Source organism: Carettochelys insculpta, chromosome 6 (genome assembly GCF_033958435.1).
Source record: "Carettochelys insculpta isolate YL-2023 chromosome 6, ASM3395843v1, whole genome shotgun sequence".
In the NCBI taxonomy this organism is placed as follows: Eukaryota; Metazoa; Chordata; order Testudines; family Carettochelyidae; genus Carettochelys; species Carettochelys insculpta.
Window position 1 is genome coordinate 65,655,361 of NC_134142.1, and position 22,672 is coordinate 65,678,032.

The window sequence follows — 22,672 nt, forward strand, 5'->3', positions numbered from 1 at the left end:
AGGCATTGTTTGGTAAACTATATTTCTGTGTAAGGCGACCACATCTCCCTGTCCCAAATAGCGGGGAGGAGTGGCTCCTCCTGGCTGCACCAAGCTCTGGGAAAGCAGTGGCCGCAGGCACTCCCAGCCCAGAGTCCTAGGGAAGTTGCAGCTGGGGGTGCTCCCAGCCTGGAGCCCCGGGAAAGTGGCAGCTGTGGGTGCTCCCCACCCGGGGCTCCAGGGAAGCAGTGGCCGCGGGTGCTCCCGCCCATACCCCCAAGGCCCTGAGGGCCTAAATATGGGACAATTCATCCCTTCGAAAAAATAAGTAGGGACGCGTCCCAAATATGGGACCATCCAGCCCAATATGGGACGGATGGTCACCCTATTTCTGTGTCTCCTTATGTCAAGACTTACATGTCGTTTTATTCCATGTTCTCTCTTGTGTAGTTTCAACATACCTGTTACATTACTGTCTCCCTGCCATTGCTGTGTTTTGGCTGATTATGACTAGCTTACTCTGTAAGAATGTGCTGTGTTAAACTCCCATGGGATCTTTGTGTCTGTAGCTTAAGGTAATGGAAAGGTGCCCCCAGCATGTCAGGGTGCTGAAACCAGCCAACACAGTCTCACAAGGGGGCAATGCTGATCTTGGAAATAATGTAGTTGGAGTACTCAGAGTTTACTATGTGGAGCCTACGCTGACTGGGTGCCATCTGAGCCTATGCCACACCTTAAAGCAGATATCTTCAGATGGAGCCTCTTCAAAAACTGGCAGTGCAAACAGACTGCCTTTTTCCAGGGTAGCTCCAATATATAGTTTTTTTTTTTTTTTTAAGAAGGCATATGGCATTTTTACATCCTATTTGTGCTTCTTCTCATTACTTGGCCTTGTTAGTTAATTGACCAATTATCTCAAAAATCAGTGGCATGGCTTTTGAAGGATTATGCACTGTTAGAAGTAACCTACAATGTACAAACAGATAACTTGGACACATACGCTCTCTGAGGCCACATCTACACTCACCGGGAATGTTGAGAGCTGCTATGCAATTTTTAGGACGCCAATTGCATACCTAAAAATCGGTTTGGCAGCCATCGACATTGGTCCCTCTCCTCGTTGCAGAATGTCAACGGGAGCATTCCTCTCGTCAGCATTCCTTAATCCTTGTGGCTTGGAAGGAGTTAAGGGGTCGACATTGACCCCAGAATGCACAAAAAGGCACCCCAGAAGATCGAACCTAAGCGTTTGAACTTCCCTGGTGAGGGTAGAAGTCGCCTCAATTCTTATCTTTGCCATGGGTTTGTAGGTAAATGATATTGATCTCCACCCAGAATATACAGGAGATTACAGGAGAGCAGCTCTGACTCATTGAATCTCTTGGGCAGGCCTGCCAATGGAGAGAGGAGGGGAGGGATTTAAGGGGGGCTGGAAGGGAAGGGGGCAGTTGCCCCTGGCTGAGCATTTCAAAAGCGCTCAGAGCTCCAGCCACCGCCACAGTACCAGTACCAGTGGTTGGAGCTCCGGGCTCCTTTGAAATGCCACAGAGAGCTATGCTGCCACTCCACACGTGGTTGAGGGGGCTCCAGGCTGACTGCTCTGAGCCCCACCTCTTCCGCAGGCAGGGAGCTAGGCCCCCCTCCCACCTTATCCCTGGGCCCGTGGTGGTTGTCAGTGTTGAGGCTCTTGGTCATGGGAATATTTCCATTGAGTACAACCTAAAGCAGGGGAATCAAACTCTATCAGAAGATGGCTACATTAAACTAAAACTTGTCTTAGGAGCTCTTGTTTGATTTTATTAGTTCCCTTTGGGCAGCAATTGAAATTGAAATTGATCAGTCCAAGTCTAGATTTTCTGCCATCTTCTTCCAATTAAAATTTTATTCAAAGCAAGATGGACTTCTTGACAGTAATGTAACTTATTTTAACAATTATCTTTGGCATTCACACTGTCTGGTCTGGAATAACTTTGGACTATATTTTCCCATCACATTTTCTCCTACTTAAAGGAGATCTGCAGGCAACACAGACATACTACAGCTCCTAGTTACTTGCTTTGGGGTATGGCTGAGGAAAAGAGATATTCATTGGTATTCCCCTACATTAAAATCTGCTTTCAGTCTGTTTTAATTTATGCTTGGAACCTCTGCACACATCCCTTCTGATTCATAAACAAGGTTCAGAAAAATACAATATTTGATTCAAATTTCAAGATTCCGCTCCTAACCTTACAATAAAGCACTGTCCTACTGTCCTGGTTCACAAGACATCCCAGCTGACAACATTGCTGATGCAGCAATTTGGAACATCACTTTACAATGCTGACTTTTTAAAATCAGGGCCCATCCATGACATTTGTGGTACTTTTTACTTTGCCTCTTTGATAATGACATTGCTGTCCATGGTTTCCCTGATCTCATTTGCCAATCTTATTCTCCTGATTTTATTTGCTCGTCCATGCCCCCTTTTTTGTGTTCTTTACAGAATGTCCTTTCACTCTTTCGGAAGGTTAAACAGCTTTGTTCTAGTCTGGAACATTTTATCACAGATTGTTTCTTCTCCTCAAGATACTTTCTGTTTACAGTTTATCTGCAAATTTGCCCTGAGGAATCCGGAGCCCTGTACTGGAACGATTAATGAAATTTGTGGTTGAGTCTTTTTTTCCAGGGGCCAGGTCTCAGAAACATGTTTCCTGGTATGCTATATTCAGCTGCTGCAACAAGGTCAGTGATTTTTTTTTTTTAATAAACAGAAGTTGTATATGCAGTACTGTGGGATTTTGCTATTACTTCAGTTCCTCTAGGGCTTCTGAGAAGGAGATATATTCTATTTGAGGTAGGGAGTTCAGAAAGACTTATTGTATTTTATAGCTTTCTTCCCTGTCTTGTTTGAGCCCTTGCATAAGCACCTTCAGGACTAAAACCTGAGAATGCAGTGGTTCCAGGCAACTCGATGCTTTACTGTTACCGCTATATGCTCCAGCTGATTTTCTGGTGGGTGACCCTCTGAAGCTACACACTGCAGGAAGTACCTGATTTGGAAAGTGCTCCTCTAACCCTCTGACTGGCCCATGCCACTATATGAACCCATTAGCAAACACAAGAGCTATCTGAGAAATGATGCAGGCTGTCCGCTTGCTTCTGTTTCAGATGCTGCCTTATTGTGAACCTTAGACCATGATTTGTCCCTGACTCTGATCCTTGCATGCTGCTTGCAGCCTCATGACTGATTGTGACTTCCTGATAGCCTCCTGATTCGTCTTGGCCTCTGATAACAGCATTCATCTTATGACCACAACTGGGCAGTTGACAAGTATATACTTGCTGCGCATGGCCCAGTTTCCTCTGACCACCTCTGAGCTCTCCCACACTCAATCCAACTTTATTCTCAGAGGATGAAAATGGCAGGTCACCCATCAACCTGAGATTCCCCCATGGGTCTGGGGCCTGGCAAGAACACCACACCTGCCTTCAGGCAGTGAATCTTGAACTACAGACCCAAGATGCACACTTTGCCTGTGTAACACACACTCTGCATAAGCCATTGACCCAGGCAACACAGCTTGCTGCTGAAGAGCAAGCCCTGAACGCTAGCATGCTCACAGGGTGAGGCAGCCACACGACACGCCTGAGCAGACCACCCATTCCCTGAACCTGCACCAGTGATGCGGTGGTTGAATGATTTGATAGGGACCACCAGAAATTTTGCATATTCCTGAACTATCATCGCCACCCGTACCTGTGGACTGAGAAGATGAAGGTCCCAGAAAGCACACCTGAGAATATGCCTCCCTTGCCCATCTCCCAGACCTAATGAGAGAGTTACCCAACAAATCTGGGCCAGCACCATTCTGATGGAAAACCAGAAGGTGAGGTGTGATATAACTCCCTATGGGACTAGAACTTGACATGAAGGAGGTTCTTGGATGCTAATCCTCTAACATTGCTACAGGGGTTTCTGATTAGGGTTTTGTGGGGGAACTTTTGGAAGTTTGACATTTTAGGAAGCACCACCCAGTGGGGTGTGAATGGCAGTCCTCTGATCGGTCCATGCCAGTACATAAGCCAGGAAGCCATCACGGGGAGCTATCTGAGCAATGATGCAGAACGGCTGCTTGCTTCTATTCCAGACCATTCACATAAACCTTAGGCTCCATCTCTTGACTCTGGCTCATCCCCTGCTCCACTACTTGCCTCTTCTCTGTAACTGGTGTTTGATCCTGACTTCCAGGTATCCTGACCTGATTCAGCCAGCTCTGCTACTCATATCTTGAATGCACCGTAGTAACTGACCAACGCACACTGGCTGCTCATGGGCCAGACCTGACACATTGTTACAGCTTCACCCTCCTTGTAGATTTGTCAGTGTAGGAACATCTTTGTTTCCATAGGAGCATTAAACTCACACAGATTTAGAAAAGAAATATAGTTCACCCTGCCTGAACCGAAATAACTGATGTCCTCTTCAACTGCACACTCTTCTCTTTTTTCTTAAAAGTAAGTGGATAGTGCTGCCAATGTAGAATATAAGGAGTCACCATAAAACTAGCTGTTTAATTACTAGTTTCGTACTAGTAATAAAATCAAAATCCAAACCTGTGCATCTTCAAATGTGTACCTCCCCGGGTCTTTGACGTTTTGACTTGTTCTCTCATAGCTGTGAGAGTCCAGGTTGATAGCGCTTTGTGCCCCTGGAGCTAGAAACTCTTGCCAGATTTCCTCCACTCTGGTGGCTACATCCTGCAAAGGTTGTTTTTTGAGATCTTGGACAGCCAACCAAAACCTTTCATGGGAAGTAACAAAACAGAGAAGAAAGAGAAAAGAGAAAGACTCAGAAATAACCTTGTGGATAAGCCTTAGCAAAATCCTGATGCACTGTGGCCTGGTCCCACAACCTCTGGAGTCAATGGCAGTCTCTCTAGGTATTTGGCTTGCAGAGGTTCCAATGTGCTGTACACTAATCCACTTAAACATCATGAGGGGCAGAAAAGCAACTCTAGATGTGTTATTCTTATTCAAAATATTCCACTTGCCTGCATGTGTGGCCGTAAGCACACAAACAGGCTGTTACTTCGCTAAGCCCTGCAGGGTCCATACTGCTACAGGAAAACGAATAGCCAATATCCAGAGTTTCAGAGGAAGCCAAAGAATAAATGTTGATGGATCTGGACCATTCCATGATGTGGTAAAGGAATAAAATATTCCTCGCCCAACTCCCCAGCCAGTAGCACACGTTTCCTACACTCCTGAACTTCTAACATGAGTGAGCTGAGTTGGCATCTTCTCTCTTGCTATGATCAGTGTCCTGATAAACAGATTCGTCTCCTTTTCCTCCTTGTTGTTACAAACTCTTTCACAAGACTAAAGTATGTAATCCCTCATGAAATCTGGGAGAGGCAGCAGTGGGCTGCATTAGTTTGACCTTTTGAAGCCTCCTGCAGCTTGATTGACTGGCCACTCATATTCTCCTCCTCTACAGCCCTAGCAACCAGCAAGCAAGAGTAGAAGTAACCAGCCAATTGAAATGAAGAATGCTGCAAAGATCAACAATTGTCTGAGACCACAATCAGTATCAACAGTTTATATGAATCATTACACTGAATATTTTTCATTCTCAAGGCAAATGGTACCAGCTCATCACTTAACCCATCTTAATTACAGCCCTAATATTACAATGTGGTGTGGTCTTCTTTGCCATTATAATGCAGGAGAGATATTGCAAAACATGCAGTTTCAAACAGTACTTATAAAGCAGGTCCACAAAAGGCCTCAATCTTAGCAAAACCTTTTTTCTCGGGGGTTCTGAATGCACGAGGGCAGGGAATGAGGGCAAGTGTGTCAGTTCATGGCCAAGATGTGAAGTAGATGAGAAGTCCTCAGCAAACGGGGCACAGAGCTGAGCCACATGGTAACTGTATTCAGTGGTTGCATAACACTAAAGGGACCATTCCCTAAACAGTCTCTCCAATCAGCACACACTGGTCACAGGTGTAAGTATGTGTATACAGGGCCAGAGTTCCAACTAGGCACACTAGGCACGTGCTAGGAGCACCGCCATTCTAGGGGCACCTAAACCTGTGTGCAACAGGAAGGTCAGCTGTAGGCAGGGGAGATGCTGAAGATGCGGTACCTAGATGCATGTAAGGTGTAAATTTAGCCCTCAGTGCATAACGTAAACCTACGCAGGAAGTAGCACCCACACCAAGACAGAGGGGAGCGTAGCAATACAAAACAGCCAGGCTGGAATAAATAAAAGGTCTGGTAGGTAATATTCAGCAGACACTGAATGGGAAGTTACAGGTTTCCATGGATGAAGAAAGGGCAGGGACAAGTCAACAACAGCACCTGCTTTCTCCTTCTGTCCTTGTCCTGCCTGGCTGTCATTGGGTGATGCTGCTGAGAAAAGCCAGTCTGGGCATGGCTTATTATCCTGAACTCATTCACATGAAGTGATTAGCTGCCTGGGTGACTATTTGCTGGGACTTCTGCAGAACTTTGGTACACATGGGGCCTAATCTTATAACCCTGACTTACAACGAGCAACCGTTATACAGATCCTTTTATAGATAATTGCTACTCTCGCTCTCTCTGCAGTGTGCTGTCAGTAAAATGCGCTGGGACTGCACCGAGGCCACTTGGTCTGAATTCAGCAGTCACTTTATAACCTAGGGAGATATTTTGATTTTGGGTTGGCTGTGGTGTCCTGTGTATCCTTATTCCCACTTGCATCTTTTAAGATTCCCGCTGAGTTTGTTTGTCTTTAGGATATCTTTTTTTCTATAGCGTTAAATGAGACTGCAGAAAGCTGCCCTAAAAGGAGCATAGGCAGGTATGAAGTTGCAGGACTGTATGGTGCTAAAGGCAGGATTCAGCACTGACACTGAAGCAGCATTTCCTGAGAGAGAGACTAAAGCAGCTGGTGTAATTTAAAGCAACCTTTCAATTGCTGAACTGACTTCTGGCTGAAGAAGCCACCTTCTTACTCCCAAGTCTCTTCAGCTGAGGGTCTGGCCCTATATTTATGAACTCTATGCTTCCTTCCCTAACCTCTCTCTCCCTACCCAGCACTTGGAAGCTGCTCTCATTTCTACATTTTAGCTCTGTGGGAAGGAAATGTGCTTTTTTCTACTTGTTTGCGAGGCACCTAGCATACTCGGGAGCACTTACAAATAAATAAGTAAACTGATACTCCTATGTACAGCCTGGGTATATTCTAGGCTGAGAGTACAGAAAGGGGTGGGATTCTGATCCCAGTCTCCTGTGTGGTTCCGTACAATTTGCTACTAACCCAGGCAAATGTGACACAAATTACTTCCACTATTAGAGTGCACAGAAGTTTTCTCTGTGCCTACAGTAAGTGCAGAAATAGAGTTTCTGTGCCCCCTGGTGGCCAAGGGAAGATTAGAGAAAGGAATGTTGAATGTGAAGGCATTTCGGCTTCAGTGAAGTCTCCGATTTTCATTGCATCATTTGCAGTAAAGCGTGCAATCATCCCAGGACAACTCTAACTGAAAATCGTCATACAGTTCAGACACCAGTATTGTCTTCTGTTCAGCTCTCTTGCAAAGTCACCATAATGTGATTCTACTTTGGAGCAAACGTGAGGGCCAGTCAAACATTTCCCACCTAAACTCTTCATTCAATAGAAAACTGAATTTTCAATTAACACTACCCTCCTTCAATTTTTGATGTTTCATTGGGTGGCTCAAAATATTTTCAGGTTTTGGTTAAAATGTGGGTTTTCTAAAAGTAGTCAACACCTTCCATGGAAAAAAAGCATTTTCCAACTAGCTCTATCTCCAGTGAACTCACCCTATCAACACACAAACTTCCGCTGTAGTGTGCTGCAGGCTTCTCATTTCTATTCTATTCAGATTTTTATAACACACTCATCACTATAGTATCTACGTGCTCCTTCACATTGCATACAAAGGATGGATGTGCTGTCTACTTAGGTCTGCGGTGAGGTATACAATCTGCCTTTCCCCCCGGTGGTGTCTCCCATGATCCCTTTTATCTCTCCTCCCAACTGATCCTATGTGATGCTGGGCAAAAAATCTTCTGACTGGAGGAGGTAGCATCTCAGCTATAGTTCAGTAAACTCCTTTTCCCCCCCCACCAAAAAAAAAAAAGAAGCAAATCAAATTGCAGATCAAAGATGGACGGTGACAGAAAGATGAAAGAGAAGTGTGAGAGAAAGAAGTGTAAAATCAGAAGTGAGAGAAAGGGTGGACTTTCCTTCTCTAACGTAAACACCAGTCAGTAAAAATAAGTAAAAGAGTTGCACCAAACCCAGAACGGTAATGGGTCCAATCAGGTAGTTCTACATGGACAGAGTTTCCCTGAAGTCCTACTCAAAGAACCAATTTTGTAAGTCAGTGTAGTGAGTCTGGATTGATGTCAGTTTAGTTAAGAGCAGACTTAGATCCAGTCTGCTCCTTTACTAACCATTGACACAGCTAAAAAGCTCATCCAGGTTCTCATCGTCCTGTCCCTCGATTACTGCAACATCCTTTTTAGTGGCCTTGACAAATGTGTTGTCGTCCCTGCTTGCACCCATTTGGAATGTTGCGGCAAAGACAATTTTCTTAGCCTGCTGCTTTAGCCATGTGACCCATCTATTTGCATCCCTCCACTGGCTCCCTGTTGTCTATCACTCCAAATATAAGCTCATTGTCTTCGCTGTCACAGAACTTCACACACTAGTCCCACCCTACATGTAATTTCTTATTCAGGATTAAATAGTTGTCCCCCACTTCCAGTTTGCCTGTGATACCTGCCTCCATTGCCCACTTGCTACATTTTCAAATATCTCGTTCTTTTTCCTAAATGCCCTTTCGCACATGCGTGAATCTCTCTAAAAACATACAGAAAACTAACTCAGTATCCTCTTTCATTTCTTCCATTAACTTTGCTGTGTGCAGGCCCACCGACGGGTAGTGGTGGGGAAAACAGACAGTTGTCTCCAGGCCCGGCCGTTCAAAGGGGACCGGTGCTCCAGCAGTTGCTGCTGCCTAAGTAGCAGGCCCACTTCCAGGGTGCAGAGCTGGGCTTCCCCCGCACCCTGTCCCACAGTGGCTCTTGGCAGTGCTGGCTGTGTAGCTTACAAATAACAGGACAATGGTTAGACTGCTTGTATACCGAGAACACTGCCAATCAGGCTTGACCAGCATGGTCATCGTTTGCGGTACTCCCTATTCATTTTTCTGCATCTATCTGTTGTTTTATACTTAGACTGTGAGCTGTTTGGGGGCAGGGATCGTCCTTTTTTCCAGGTGTACAACATCTAGCAGAATGAAATCCCGGTGCATGACTAGGGCTTCTTGACAATTACTTCTTTGATTGCACTGCTAGTAACTTGAATTTTCCAATAGTCACCAATTTGTAGCTGTCTTGCTGGCCTCTCAGTTACATATGGTTATGTTCTCTCCAAGATGCGCAAGTAACTCCTGTCACCACTAATGAGAGCTGCATTCATGTCCCAAAGGAAGAATATGGCTCTGTTGTGTTTACTGCACATATCTATTGATATCTATTGGTTGGAAGGTCTTTAAAGAATGGTTGCAGATGGGAATTTTCCATCAAATGTGCAGTATTAAATAATTGTTCATCCTTGAAAATTACCAGCAATTTCACTGACATTCATTAATAAGTACAACTATAAATTTTGTTTGATCATTTTGTTGGATCAATCTGTCTAGCAATGGCCTTCCCTCTGCTCCTCCACAAAGTGCCACACCACTGGTGATGCAGTCCACCACATTTCTCTTTCCCTTGTGAATATGTCTTTATTTTTCTCTCCTTCGGTTTAGTTATCTAAGGCCAGCCGGTATGAGGATCTGCTAATATGGACCTTTGTGTTTGTGTGGTGCCCCACTGGAGTCAAGGGTCTGTGTTAGTGGATCCCTATGTTCCGGCCAAGCCTATAAGTTTATCTCTGTTGGGCTATAGGACAATTTGTGTGGAGGCTGCTGTCCAAAAGTAAGTAGATTTATATTTTTATTATGCATCCAAATAATTGTTCATTGAATTCTAAACTGAGTTCTTAGCGGAGCCCTCACATTGTGCTCCAAATATCAAAAGAGCTTAGAGAATGAAAACACACTATTATAAAGAAAGCAGAAAGAAGGTAGAAGAGAAAAACTGTGCTACATTCCTTACAACAAAGAAACTGAAAAGGCAAGCAGTCTGGGGGTGTTTTAGATAGCCAGTTGCGCAGAATGCTTTGTTCGTGGAATCCCTGGCTTGAGAGAACTTTAACACAAGTCAACCCATGGAAATTCCCTTCTCTTCCTCCACTCTTTTCGCCCTCACTAATCAATAAAGTCCCCTGCCACAGCTCACAGGACTTCCTCCCTTTTGCACATGCATAGGCTCTATCTCAAGGTTAAAGAGAATACTTATCAGCATGGAGAGTGGCTAGTGGTGATTTCTAATTATGACACCCTCCGGATTCATGAGAGGAGAGTGAGTTTATGTACACTTGCCAGAGGCAAACCTTCTGCCCTTCGTTAGTCCAAGCATGACTGTATTTCACAGAAGGAATGTGAGTAATGCACCTTACTTAAATGGCAAAGATCTAACTTGTGCTTTATAACAGCAGAGGAATTGCCAGAAGAACACAAAAGTGCAATGAAAATGTAAAAGTTCACAGCCACTTAAAGAGGCTTTATAAGGTTAAAGAGCATTTTAAAATATTGCTTTGTTTGTATTATAAATAACTTCTTAGAGTACTAAAAGTGAAAAAAATTGAAAATTGTATATTTTACTGTTTATGCTGTTCATTTACTCTTTAAATTTCTGATTTGATTCAGTTTCATTATAGTTTAAAACTATTTTGCAGTGAATTTCACCTTTATACACTAACTCAGAGATATGTCTGGACTGTCCACCTATTTTATTCATATTTCTTCCAGTTTAAAAAAAATACAAATTTAGAGCCACTGAAAGGCACTGGGTCAGATTCTTTGCTGGTGTAAAAGTGGAATTCATTGATTCAAGAGCTACATTAATTTACCCCAGCTGAGAATTGGGCCCTACTTAATTTTCTTTTGTATCCCCAGAACAGCATTGTGTGGGCAGCAGAAATTCAAGCTGACCAATATTGCCCTGCCAATGTGTTAACTCTGTTCTAGAGGGACTGCATCTTAGAGAGGAATGATGATTAAGCCGCTGGGTCCACTCAGCTCTTGGCCACTGTAGTGAAATTACTAACGCTTAATAGCCACTGTGATGATGTAATCTGGAATGCGCACATCCGTCTATTTTCACTGGACTCCATAGATGCTGCAGCATTCAACAGTCATTTGCATATTCCCAAGGTTTTATAAACATAAAATTAAACCATAGAAACATACAGGAACGTTCAGCCACCTTCAATCTTCAATTAAAGCTATAGCCTCATGTCAACTCTTACCCTTACCCTCCTGTGCTATGGTATTGCACATCAGCTAGCAAATGAGATCACCACCCATATTTTGCAGCCTCCAAACATGGAATTTCAGCTTTAATTTTCTGAATTTTAGACTGTAAATCCCATACCTTATTTTTGTCTTACATTTCCCATTATGCAGTGGTGCTACCTATAAAAAAAACTGTAGGGAAAGCTCTGTGGATTTTGCATATTCAAGGACTGCACAGCTTTGCTCTGTTTTAGAAATATCACACAAGTGCCCAGAAAACAAAACAATTCTCTGAACTTGCTTTTGGGCTACATTCATTCTCTCGGCTGTGTTTCCTTTATGCATACCCATAGGGAACTCTTGAATGAGATTACAAGTTGCTGTTGATTGTATAGTTTTACAATTGTTAAAAAATAGGATTTTTTTCTGTTATTCCTTACAAAAATTATGGGTTAACAGTGTATTGTGGTGAGTTTGCCACATCACATTTCATATTCTATGAATTATTTAACCTATCTAAAATAAGGAAAATTTAAGAATATGTTTTTATTAAAGTCTCAATAAATTATGATGCCCCTTTTCAGGCTATCCATTCCTCTGATTGCAGATATGTGCAAGTTAGTGTAAAAATGAGCTCGCTTCTTTTTACCATCCCTAGTTTTTAATATATTCCCTGATGGATTCATTTGGTGATGCCATGATTCCAGATGTGGCAACCCAAACTGTTTAACTCCAGGTGCTAGCTGTAGACAAACAGCATTGCGAATCTGATCCTGAATTTCACCAAAACTGACAATGGATCAGGCCACAATATCACTGCCTCACGCCATTATGTCACCTTAACTTGACTCCTTTTTCTGGAAGCATCACATACTACTTCTTCCCTAGAAACCCTGCACTATGTGAACCCATCTAAATGCCATGTTTCATCACAATGTTCAACCTTTGCAAGCTGCATGTTTATTACAGACACACAGATGCTTACTCAGACTTTACTCCATGTAGACTTCAGTGAGCTATTTTGCCTGAGCAAAGACTACGGAATTTGGCTGTGGGTATGAGTGCAGACTCATACATACAGCTTAATTGGAGGGGTTTTACCTGAGGTTTTCTGAACTGAATTCTGACTCCAGAAAACGAAGGAATAGGTCTCTCCCTATGGGATCCTTCAACACCTCATCGATAGAGAAGCCCCATCTTTTCACACGCTGTTGGCTGGGCTCTTTACTGTTAAAGTGAGAGAGAGGAAAGGTCAGATTAAATGCATGCCCACTTGTCATCTCAAAAGGCTGAATATCAAATGACTCTGCTCAACATCCAAGGGAAAAAAGGATGACAAACCAGCTGAGAGTGAGGCTTCCTTAGTAACTCACATGGAAGCGATCATACACCATTTGAAAAGAATTGGGGACTAGGGTCCTTGCTATGCCAAGCTTATTAACCTGGGTAGTGCTTCTATACCAAAGAGATGTGAGTCAGTATGAAAACCTATGCCAGACAGGAGCAGGGTGACATGTCACTTTAAAAAAGAATGTGACAGGAGAAATGCAAGTTTAGGTGTTGCTGTGGGAGATACCTACATTTGAAAGACAGGACACTATGGCTACGTCTACACGTGAAGCCAACATCGAAATAGCTTATTTCGATGTAGCAACATCGAAATAGGCTATTTCGATGAATAATGTCTACCCATCCTCCAGGGCTGGCAACGTCGATGTTCAACTTCGACGTTGCGCGGCACCACATCGAAATAGGCGCTGCGAGGGTACGTCTACACGCCAAAGTAGCACACATCAAAATAAGGGTGCCAGGCACAGCTGCAGACAGGGTCACAGGGCAGACTCAACAGCAAGCCGCTCCCTTAAAGGGCCCCTCCCAGACACAGTTGCACTAAACAACACAAGATACACAGAGCCGACAACTGGTTGCAGACCCTGTGCATGCAGCATGGATCCCCAGCTGCCGCAGCAGCAGCCAGAAACCCTGGGCTAAGGGCTGCTGCCCACGGTGACCATAGAGCCCCGCAGGGGCTGGAGAGAGAGCATCTCTCAACCCCCCAGCTGATGGCCACCATGGAAGACCCGGCAATTTCGACGTTGAGGGACGCGGATCGTCTACACGGTCCCTAATTCGACGTTGAACGTTGAACGTCGAAGTCGCTAACCTCATGAAGGGATCGTCTACACGGTCCCTACTTCGACGTTGAACGTTGAACGTCGAAGTCGCTAACCTCATGAGGGGATCGGAATAGTGCCCTACTTCGACGTTCAACGTCGAAGTAGGGCACTATTCCGATCCCCTCATGAGGTTAGCGACTTCGATGTCTCACCGCCTAACGTCGAAGTTAACTTCGAAATAGCGCCCGACGCGTGTAGCCGTGATGGGCGCTATGTCGAAGTTAGTGCCGCTACTTCGAAGTAGCGTGCACGTGTAGACACAGCTTATGTGAAGAATACAGGACAATGCTGATTTTTGAAAGGTCAGCTTCCCATAAAGTGTTTTATTCATGCTACAATATGATAGGTGTCCATCACGCTGTCTGATCCTTGTATGACTGTTCGCCCTGCATTTTTTTCAAACATTCCTTAGAGACACAAGGCAGGTGAGGTAATATCTTTCATTAGATCAACTTCTGATGAGCTCCCATGCTCAAAAAGATTTTGTCTCTTTCATGAGCAGCATTGGGTCCAGTAAAAGATATTTCTCGCCCTTCCTGTTTCTCTAATATCCTGGGACCAGCATGGCTATAGTAACATTGTAAACAACACATGTTCCTTAGTACCTTCATGTTGTACAAGGCAAAGCTTTTCAAATCATGGTGCTCAAACCACTGCTGATACATAAACCACAGCTGGTCCACAAAGAGCTGGTGGGTCGAATGGTTCAGGAGTCTTTTCATCTGTAAAACTACATCACAAATTAGCTTAAAATACCGTTAGGCTAAGATTTTTAAAGGTGATTAAGATTTTTTTTTTAGTGCCCAACCAAATACACTTGAAAGGACACTCAACCATCTGAAAATCAGGCCTTTTTAAGGGGCCTTAGGATGGACACCCAAAAATAGAAGCACACAAAACCACTAGTCACCTTTGAAAATCCTCCCCTAAATCCTTCCTTTATTGTTAGAAATCCCTTACTGTTCCACAGCAGGGATTTCTAGAGTTGCATCAGGGATATCGCATATTTGCAAATGGGAAGAGGTGGTGTCTGCTACTGCAGATTAGAAGAGAGGTATCTGGGAGAATAGCAATATATTTAAATGTGGCCCACACTGTGAACCCATTTGAGAAGTATCTGATTAAGCATGACACGATGTTAAGTATCAAATATGATCACGTAGACTAGTAGCATTTAAACTAGTGTTTTTCAACCAGTATGCCCTGGGGAGGAGGACTAGATACTCAGAGCACCTCTGAATGCAGCCTCATGCAACTGCTAAACCTATGCTCAGACATGATGATTCTAGTTCAAGAGCTACTGTCATTGTGAGCTGAAGAAATAAAGACACTGGCTTAACTTTATTCAGCCGTGAATCTTGTGTAGTCATTAACACCAGTGCAAAGTGTTTATAACATAACCATTCTGGTTTAGCAAAACTGCACTGCACCCATTTTTCAAGGATATAAAGAACTACAAATGTGCACAGAGTGGGGAATCAAACTACACTCTGGGTGCATCTACACTAGCCGGCTACTTCGAAGTAGCTGGCGCAACATTGAAATACCACACGTCGCATCTACACGTGCCGTGTGCTATTTTGACGTTGAAATTGACGTTAGGTGGCTAGACATCGAAATCACTATTCCCATCCAAAGATGGGAATAGTGCTGTACTTTGACATTGAACGTCGAAGTAGGGCGTATGTAGATGATCCGCATCCCGCTACTTCGAAATAGCAGGGTCCTCCATGGCGGCCATCAGCTGAGGGGTTGAGAGACGCTCTATCCAGCCCCTTTGGGGCTCTATGGTCACTGCACGCAGCAGCCCTTATCCCAGGGCTTCTGGCGGCTGCTGTTGCAGCTGGGGGTCCATGCTACATTCACAGGGTCTGCAACCAGTTGTCAGCTCTGTGGATCTCATGTTGTGCAGGCCGAGTGTGTCTGGGAGGGGCCCTTTAAGGGAGTGGCTTGGGGCTTTGCTGGCCCCTTATTTTGACAGGGAGCACTTGTGTGTGTGTGGACGCTCCGCATTTCCTTCCAGGGTGGCTCCTTTCCATGTTCTCCATCGCTACTTCAATGTTGAACATTGACAGCACCAGCCCTGGAGGACGTGCAGACGATACGTGTCAAAGTAGCCTATTTCCATGTTCTTACATGGAAATAGGCTACTTTGACGTAGCGTGCTAGTGTAGACGTAGCCTCTTTCTTTTACTTTTTCACATATTTATTACATGCCATAGAATAGAAAAACAAACAAGAAAGGCCCAGCCCTCTCTGTGGACATCTAACGTAACTCAGGAAAAGAAAAAAGAGCATGAGTCCTTATTTCTTGCAAACTTGTGTGACCTATGCACTTACATGTGTACGCAACACTGTCCATCTGGGTCACAGAGAGAGCGCAGTGCATATAAAATGAAAGGAATGCTTCAATATTAGTCATAATTTCCATGGAATTTCCACTTCTTACCTCATTTCTATGTCCCATAAAGCAGTGTCATCGCTTATCCAGGGATTGGAAGGTTCAGCAGGAGTTATAAATGGATCATATTCAATGTACTGGTCTGAGTAAGTTATTAAACTAGGACAGGGGAAAGAAAGAAAAGAAAGTGGCCGAGATGCTTATGTGAACATTAACAAACTACAGTTCTTCAACAATTTTCTTTTTAGTTTTACATATTGGTCAAATTTTCCAACAAGCACTTGATGCTTTGTCCCATGTCATCTTTTACACATGGAAGTCACTCTCTAGAAAACTTCACAAAGCCACCACATTGTTCTCCTTAAAATTCACACCTGCTGTGGTTCACACCATGGGAAAACTCAGTAGTGGTTAGGCAGCGGGTGTGTGCAGCCAATGCTTTTCATGGTGATCACATGAATACCATATGCCCCCCCAGTCCATTGTACCCACTTCTTGTCTCATTTTGTTTCTAGGCCTCAATCCAGCACAATCTTCTGCACATACTAAACTTTATCCATGCTGAGTAGTTTTATTGATTTAAATGGAATTATACACCAGGCATAAAGTTAAGCATGAGTGCAGATGTATTCAGGGTCAGAGTTTTAGAGTGTAAACTCTTCGGGGCATAAGCCATCTTTCTTGCAGTATCTAGCACAAAGGAGCTGCAGATGCTACACTTTATTGCAATACAATAAATAGTATTTGTACCCTTTAACAATCTCAATTTTAAAAAATAAAAAATTGTGTACATGGTGGTACAGCTCCATAAATTAATATGCAAGAAGCTCAGCATCATGCTGTCCTCTTGAGCAGGGCAGTTTTTGAGCTGTGTTTCTATTAGATCTGAGTAAATCATTCATAATATGTTATTCAGCTAATTATGTTTCTTTTTCTTCTCATAGAATATTCACCAGCGGCTTGCAAATCCCTCAATTATTACCTGAAATGATGTGATTGATATTTTGTTGAAATATTTTGTTTATATTATAAATATTTTATATTATACACACAGACTTATGACGGGTTAGCTCTGAGGCGCATATCATACTTTTTATTGCTCTATATTTGGAAAAACATCTTGGGAATTCCCCTTGTGGGAACAGTTTGTGAGAAGAACTCAATCAATCAAATATCTGCAGGGGGGGAGGGGCAATTCACATTATGAAGATGAAAGCAGCTAATGGAAATTCATTTAATCCAAGCTGCTGAATAGTCATGGATGATTTTTTTATTTGTGTTATTTGTCCAGCTCTATTCAATCCAAGATAGATGTTAATTAAATAAGATAAACATGTTTTATTGCATCTTACTGCTACAGTCTAATTGTGCTTGTCCAGGTCTTTCCGCTCTGAAGAGGACAGACAGCAATGAGAAGAACCCTTTATTGATAGTGTCACTGAAACCAGAAAGTTGCTCGGACCTGTCCTACTCCCCACTCCTCTTTTTTGGACCTAGCTGTTGTCAGAAGGCATTAAAATCACACACTTTGTTACTGCAGCAGGTACCAATAGACCCTCAGGGCATCCAGTTCCATGCTGCCTTATCTCATTTCATTAATTACATTTCAGGACTGCTGAGGGTTAGGGGTTGGAGGACCAAGAGACATCCAGTTGACTGGTATCCACTTTCAGAAAGCAGCAATCCCAGAGATGGAAATTGGAGAGAAAGTCCAAAAAAATCAATCAGGTGCACTCTGCTGTGAAAGTTAAATGGCTCCTAATAAAATAATGAGAATGCATTGCAGGCGCCACAAATTGCAGCAAAAATTAAATTAAAATTAAATAGAACATGGGCTAAGTGCCCTTTGCTGATTCAGCTTATCAACAACAACTCGATCACTGCTCATCTAAATTAAGTTATAGGCACAGGCAATCCTAAGGAAAAGAAATGTAAACTAGGGCTTTTGGCCTTTCAAGTGATGTAATATAATTCTGGTACAGGTTGAACCCCTCTAATCCGACACTCTTGAATCCAGCAACATTTGTCGCCAGACATGATTTTAGTTAGCTAGATATCCACTTATGATGGTTGTGGCCAAGTTTCTCCCGATCCCATAAAGTTTGTTTACAGTCCTGGCTCTCAGTGTTCTGTGCTGTTATTTAGTTCTATTTTACCACTAAATGTCTCCTAAGAACCCAGTAAGCAGTGGAAGTGTTGGTAATGTGGATAGGCAATATTGAGCTCCCATGTTTTGGCAAATTCTCTCATTTGGCACCAGTCAGGTCCCAAAGGTGTCGGACTAGAAATGTTCAACCTGTAGAAGATGCAGTGGTTATACTTCACTGAGGTGTGCAACAATAGTGGTAGGCATTTCTTACACACACATTCACAAGGATACTACTAATGCAGGGGTTTTACAACACTCACGGCATAGGTGACAAAGATCTGGGAGGCTACAAGATACTCCCCCATGGTTCTGGTTCCCAGATCACAGGAAAGGAGCTTGCAGTTCATTTGAAGAGGCTCAGATTTACTTCACTTGTCATTACAATGGAGTGGCACTACAGGATGTTCTTGTACCAATACACATTCATGCAATATCAGAACGCAAACAAGAAAGTTCAAACACTGGAAAGGATTGGGTGGAATTTGTGAGCTGAACAGTAACTTCACTTAAGGCACCCAGATCCTAAAGCCAGCTGTCAGGGGTGGGTCAAGTGGAGAAAAAAATTGTGGAGGGAGGAAAGAGAACTCTTCACTGAGTATTTGTGGCATATATAGCAACAAAGCAATATTTTTGTTCCCTCAAGAATTGCTGCGCTGGACAGATCAGCAGAGAATCATGGAAACCTAGGGCCAAAAGGAACCTACATTTTGTCTTTTCTTCTGGACTCAGACAGGATCATCTATGTCTAGACCACCTTTGTCAGGTATTTGTCTAATGTATCCTTAAAAACCTCCAGTGATGGAGATACTATAGCCTTCTTCACTAACCTAGGCCAGTATTTAACTTCACAGTTAGAGAGTTTCTCCTTCACAGTTAGAGAGTTTCTCCTAACTTCTAACCTAAATTCCCCTGGCTGCAGACTAAGCCAATTACTTCCTGTCCTACCACAAGTGGACATGGTGAACAGCTGATCACTGTCTACTTTATAGGAGCCCTTAACATATTTGAAAACTTACCACTTTCCTCACTTCAGTTTTCTTTTCTCAAAACTAAACACCCAATTTCTTTAACCTTCTCTAAAAGATCAGGTTCTCTCTTCTCTGGAGTCTCTCCATTTTTCCAAAACCTTTCTTGAAGCGTGGCACACAAAACTGAATCCAGTACTACAGCTGAAACCTTGCACTGCCATGTAGACCAGAACAATATACCTCCTGTGTGTCTCATACAACAATCCTCTTAGTGCACCCCAGAATGATATTTCTGGAATGATGAACAACATAGGGCTGATCACTGGCCAGGAGCAAAAGTCAATTAAATCAGAAGCAAAAGTCAATTAAAGTCAGTGATTTGTACCATTATACAACTAGTATAAGGGAGACAGAATCAGGCTCCTCTTTAGAGACGTTCTGTTGAATACATCCAAACTTCATTCAACTGAAGAATGTATTGACACTCATCTTGTAGCCAAGTACCATAAAGTATTTAGAGAAGGAAACTATAGCTGCCATCTTGGGAATGGAGGGTTGTTCCAAAGAGACCATAAGTTCTAGCGTACAGTGCTCCATCTTGATCTGGGGGGCTTCTCAGCTCTTGCTGGACCCTGGATGGTGCTGAGTGGCCTTAATGCCCACTGGTTTCAATTAGAATTGAAGGTGTTCAACATCTTGCAGGAGTGCTCAACATCACGCAGGATTAAACTGCCCGTGATCAGCACATTTCATGATTTATTTGATTCCAGGTAGGTCTGCACTGCAATGAGACACCTGGGGTGGCCTGTGCCAGCTGCTCAGGCTAAGGGGATGATTGTTTGTGATCTAATAATTTGGGCTTGGGCTGGAGCCCAGGCTCCAGAACCCTTGGAGGAGAGTATTTCAGATATCAACACCCTGTGGGAGTTAGAGCACAAGGCCCATGAAGACTGAGTGGCTGGAGCATTCTGTGTCCCGCTAACAGTGCAACTTGTTTCCTTTATCCCCTCCCTCTACCCCAAAGTTCTCTCAGGGCTGTCCTGAAATCCCTTTATACTAAGCAGAAAACCTGCCAGTTGGTGTTGCGCAGGGTGCTGCTGTCAGTATTCAGCTGTCAAAGGAAATCACAGGAAAGAAATCTCCATTGTGCTGTAGCATGCTAAATTGCAGCACCATCAGCTGAATTAATCTCTCCACATGTGAATTTACTATGACAGTGGCTGTCATAATGGCAACTTCTTCCTCAACAGAACTGGTCCTTGTGTGTACATGCTGACTTGAGGAACAACATGGATTGATGGTCACATGAGCTCATTCCTTCTCAACTGTTCTCTCCTGCCCAGCTATGTAACTTGTCACTCTTTTCATTGTTTTCACCTGCTTTGGTCTTGCTGCTTCATTCAGTTTGGAATTCTCTTTCTGGCCCCATTCCCAATGCCTTAAATGCCAGAACAAATCTCAAAATTTGACTCTAAAAGACATATGTAACCAACTAAAGTAACCTCATAGGTAACTCTCATCTTTCTCCCTGACTTCCAGTGCCTGTTACAGTAGAACATCAGAGTTATGAACATGCTGATCAATCCACCACACACCTCATTTGGAAAAACATGATCAGGAAGAAGCAGGGAGATTTTTAAAAAGGCAAATACAATACAGTGTTGTGTTAAACAAACTACCAGAAAAGGGAAAGCTGCATTTTGCTTCTGCATAACAAAATTTCAAAGCTGTACTGCCAATGTTTGGTTGTGACTTCTGGAAGAACAACCATGATGTTTTGTTCAGAGTTACAAATAACCTCCAGCCTTGAGGTATTTGTAACTTGGAGGGTCTACTGTATCTAGTTTCCTTATGTCTTATAGTTATATCTGGTAAATAGTACAACACATGACGACTTCAGTGGGAGTAAGGTAGGCTTCAGATTGTATACATCAGGACAAGGACAATGATCTACAGAGGTCTTCTTTCTTGTGGTTTTCACACTGTGAGCTTTATTGATATGGAAAACTCTTGCTTGGCCTGACCAGATTGCATACACCAAATCAATAGCACAAGAACACTTTGAAAGAAAAGGCTGTTTCGTTTAAAACGTATTTTGAAATTTTAGTTAAAAATAGAAACAAAAGCCCTTTTGAATATTAATCTCTTGCTGAAATAAAACAAAGCATTTTGAAATTATTGAAACAAAATACTTCAGTTGGCCTGATCTGAATTTTTTCCCAGATTATCCATTTGTAAACAAGTTTGAGATTTTGACTTCTCCCAATTTGTGATTGGGAAAATGTCAATCTCTAAAATTCTCACTGGACAGGATATGATTTCCTGTCTATCTCCAATCAAAATCACTAGTCACATATTAAAAACTTGACAGTAACAAATACAGCTATTCTTAATGACCGTTCAGGTCTACCTGAGGAACATGTTTGTTCAATATTAATAAATTAATTATTTTTCACTAACTTTATCCTCCAGAAATAATATAATTATTGAAAAACTACAAAAACAAGCAAACCAACAAAAAAAACCTTGTTTGCCTACAAATTGCCTGTCTGTCTGGAGGTTGCAACTGCCTCATGACATCAACATCATTATGCATGAAATCTCTGCAAATTGACCTTTACTATAAAGCACAACATTCAGCTCCTAACGGCCAATGAGAAGAACAAATTTAAAAAGCCTAGAGCATAAATATGGATGTAATCATTTTCAATGCAGCAAAATATCAAAAAGGTCCTATGAAACATTTGAACATTTTCTTTGTAATTACTTTCCATTTAAATGGTTAGTTTTGATGACCCGACAGGGGACTTACTTTCAATTACGCCCTTTCCTAATTTGTCTAATTCACTATAAAAATGTTGAACCCAGGAGCTGTTCTGTTTTCAGGGTAAAGTCTTTTCAATTTGTTTTAAACACAGCAAATTCCCATTTCGCAATTATTTAATTCTTTTCCCATAAAAGACCAGCCTCTACTGGGTCCTGCATAAAATACAATGACCCTTGGTCCATTGCTTTAGATTACAGTACAGTTCCGCATTGCAAAACAACTCTACTGGCACTGTGGGGATCCCTATTGGGGTAAAAGATTCTATTGTAAATTTGCTCTGTTTACAAGTAACTAAGACGTTTCTAGCAGCCAGCTCTGCAGCCTCACACACTGGAATGTTAAATTCAAGCAGGTTCTTTCATGGCTCATGCTTCATCATTACCTTAGGCGACACACAGAGGTGCCCAGGGGGCCACACGCACTCCTTGTGTTACCCCTCCCACCCCCCTCCCCCAAAAAACCACCAAAACTCACTGTCAGTGCGGCCCCACTTACGGTGAGTGAAGGACTAGTCCTGTCCCTTTCCCAGCATGGCGTAGCTTAAGAGCAGCATGAGCTTCCTAGCTCATGTTGCTCTTGGCCCATACTGCTCCACAGAAGGAGGTGGGAGTGCTTCTGCAATCTCCAGAAGTGGTATGGCACTTCCAGTGGAAGAGGTGAGCATAGGCACAGCAGGGGAAGGGGTGGGAGAGTGTCGGGCATGGGTGAGGCACTGGCAGGGCGGTGGTGGAACACGTGTGGGGAAGGGAAGGCCATGGGCAGAGCAAGG

General features: G+C 43.1%; 1 protein-coding gene across 7 annotated transcripts in view; it reads right to left on the minus strand.

The window, feature by feature from the left end:
* Nucleotides 1-22,672, minus strand: part of RGS6 (regulator of G protein signaling 6) — a 491,454-nt gene that overhangs the window by 48,388 nt on the left and 420,394 nt on the right. For all 7 annotated transcript variants that reach the window (XM_074997137.1, XM_074997135.1, XM_074997141.1 and 4 more), the window contains 3 exons: nucleotides 16,008-16,118; nucleotides 12,483-12,608; nucleotides 4,576-4,762 (listed from right to left, as the gene is read on the minus strand). In XM_074997137.1, coding sequence (XP_074853238.1) covers nucleotides 4,576-4,762; nucleotides 12,483-12,608; nucleotides 16,008-16,118 — 424 coding nt within the window. The remainder of the gene's footprint in view (nucleotides 1-4,575; nucleotides 4,763-12,482; nucleotides 12,609-16,007; nucleotides 16,119-22,672) is intronic.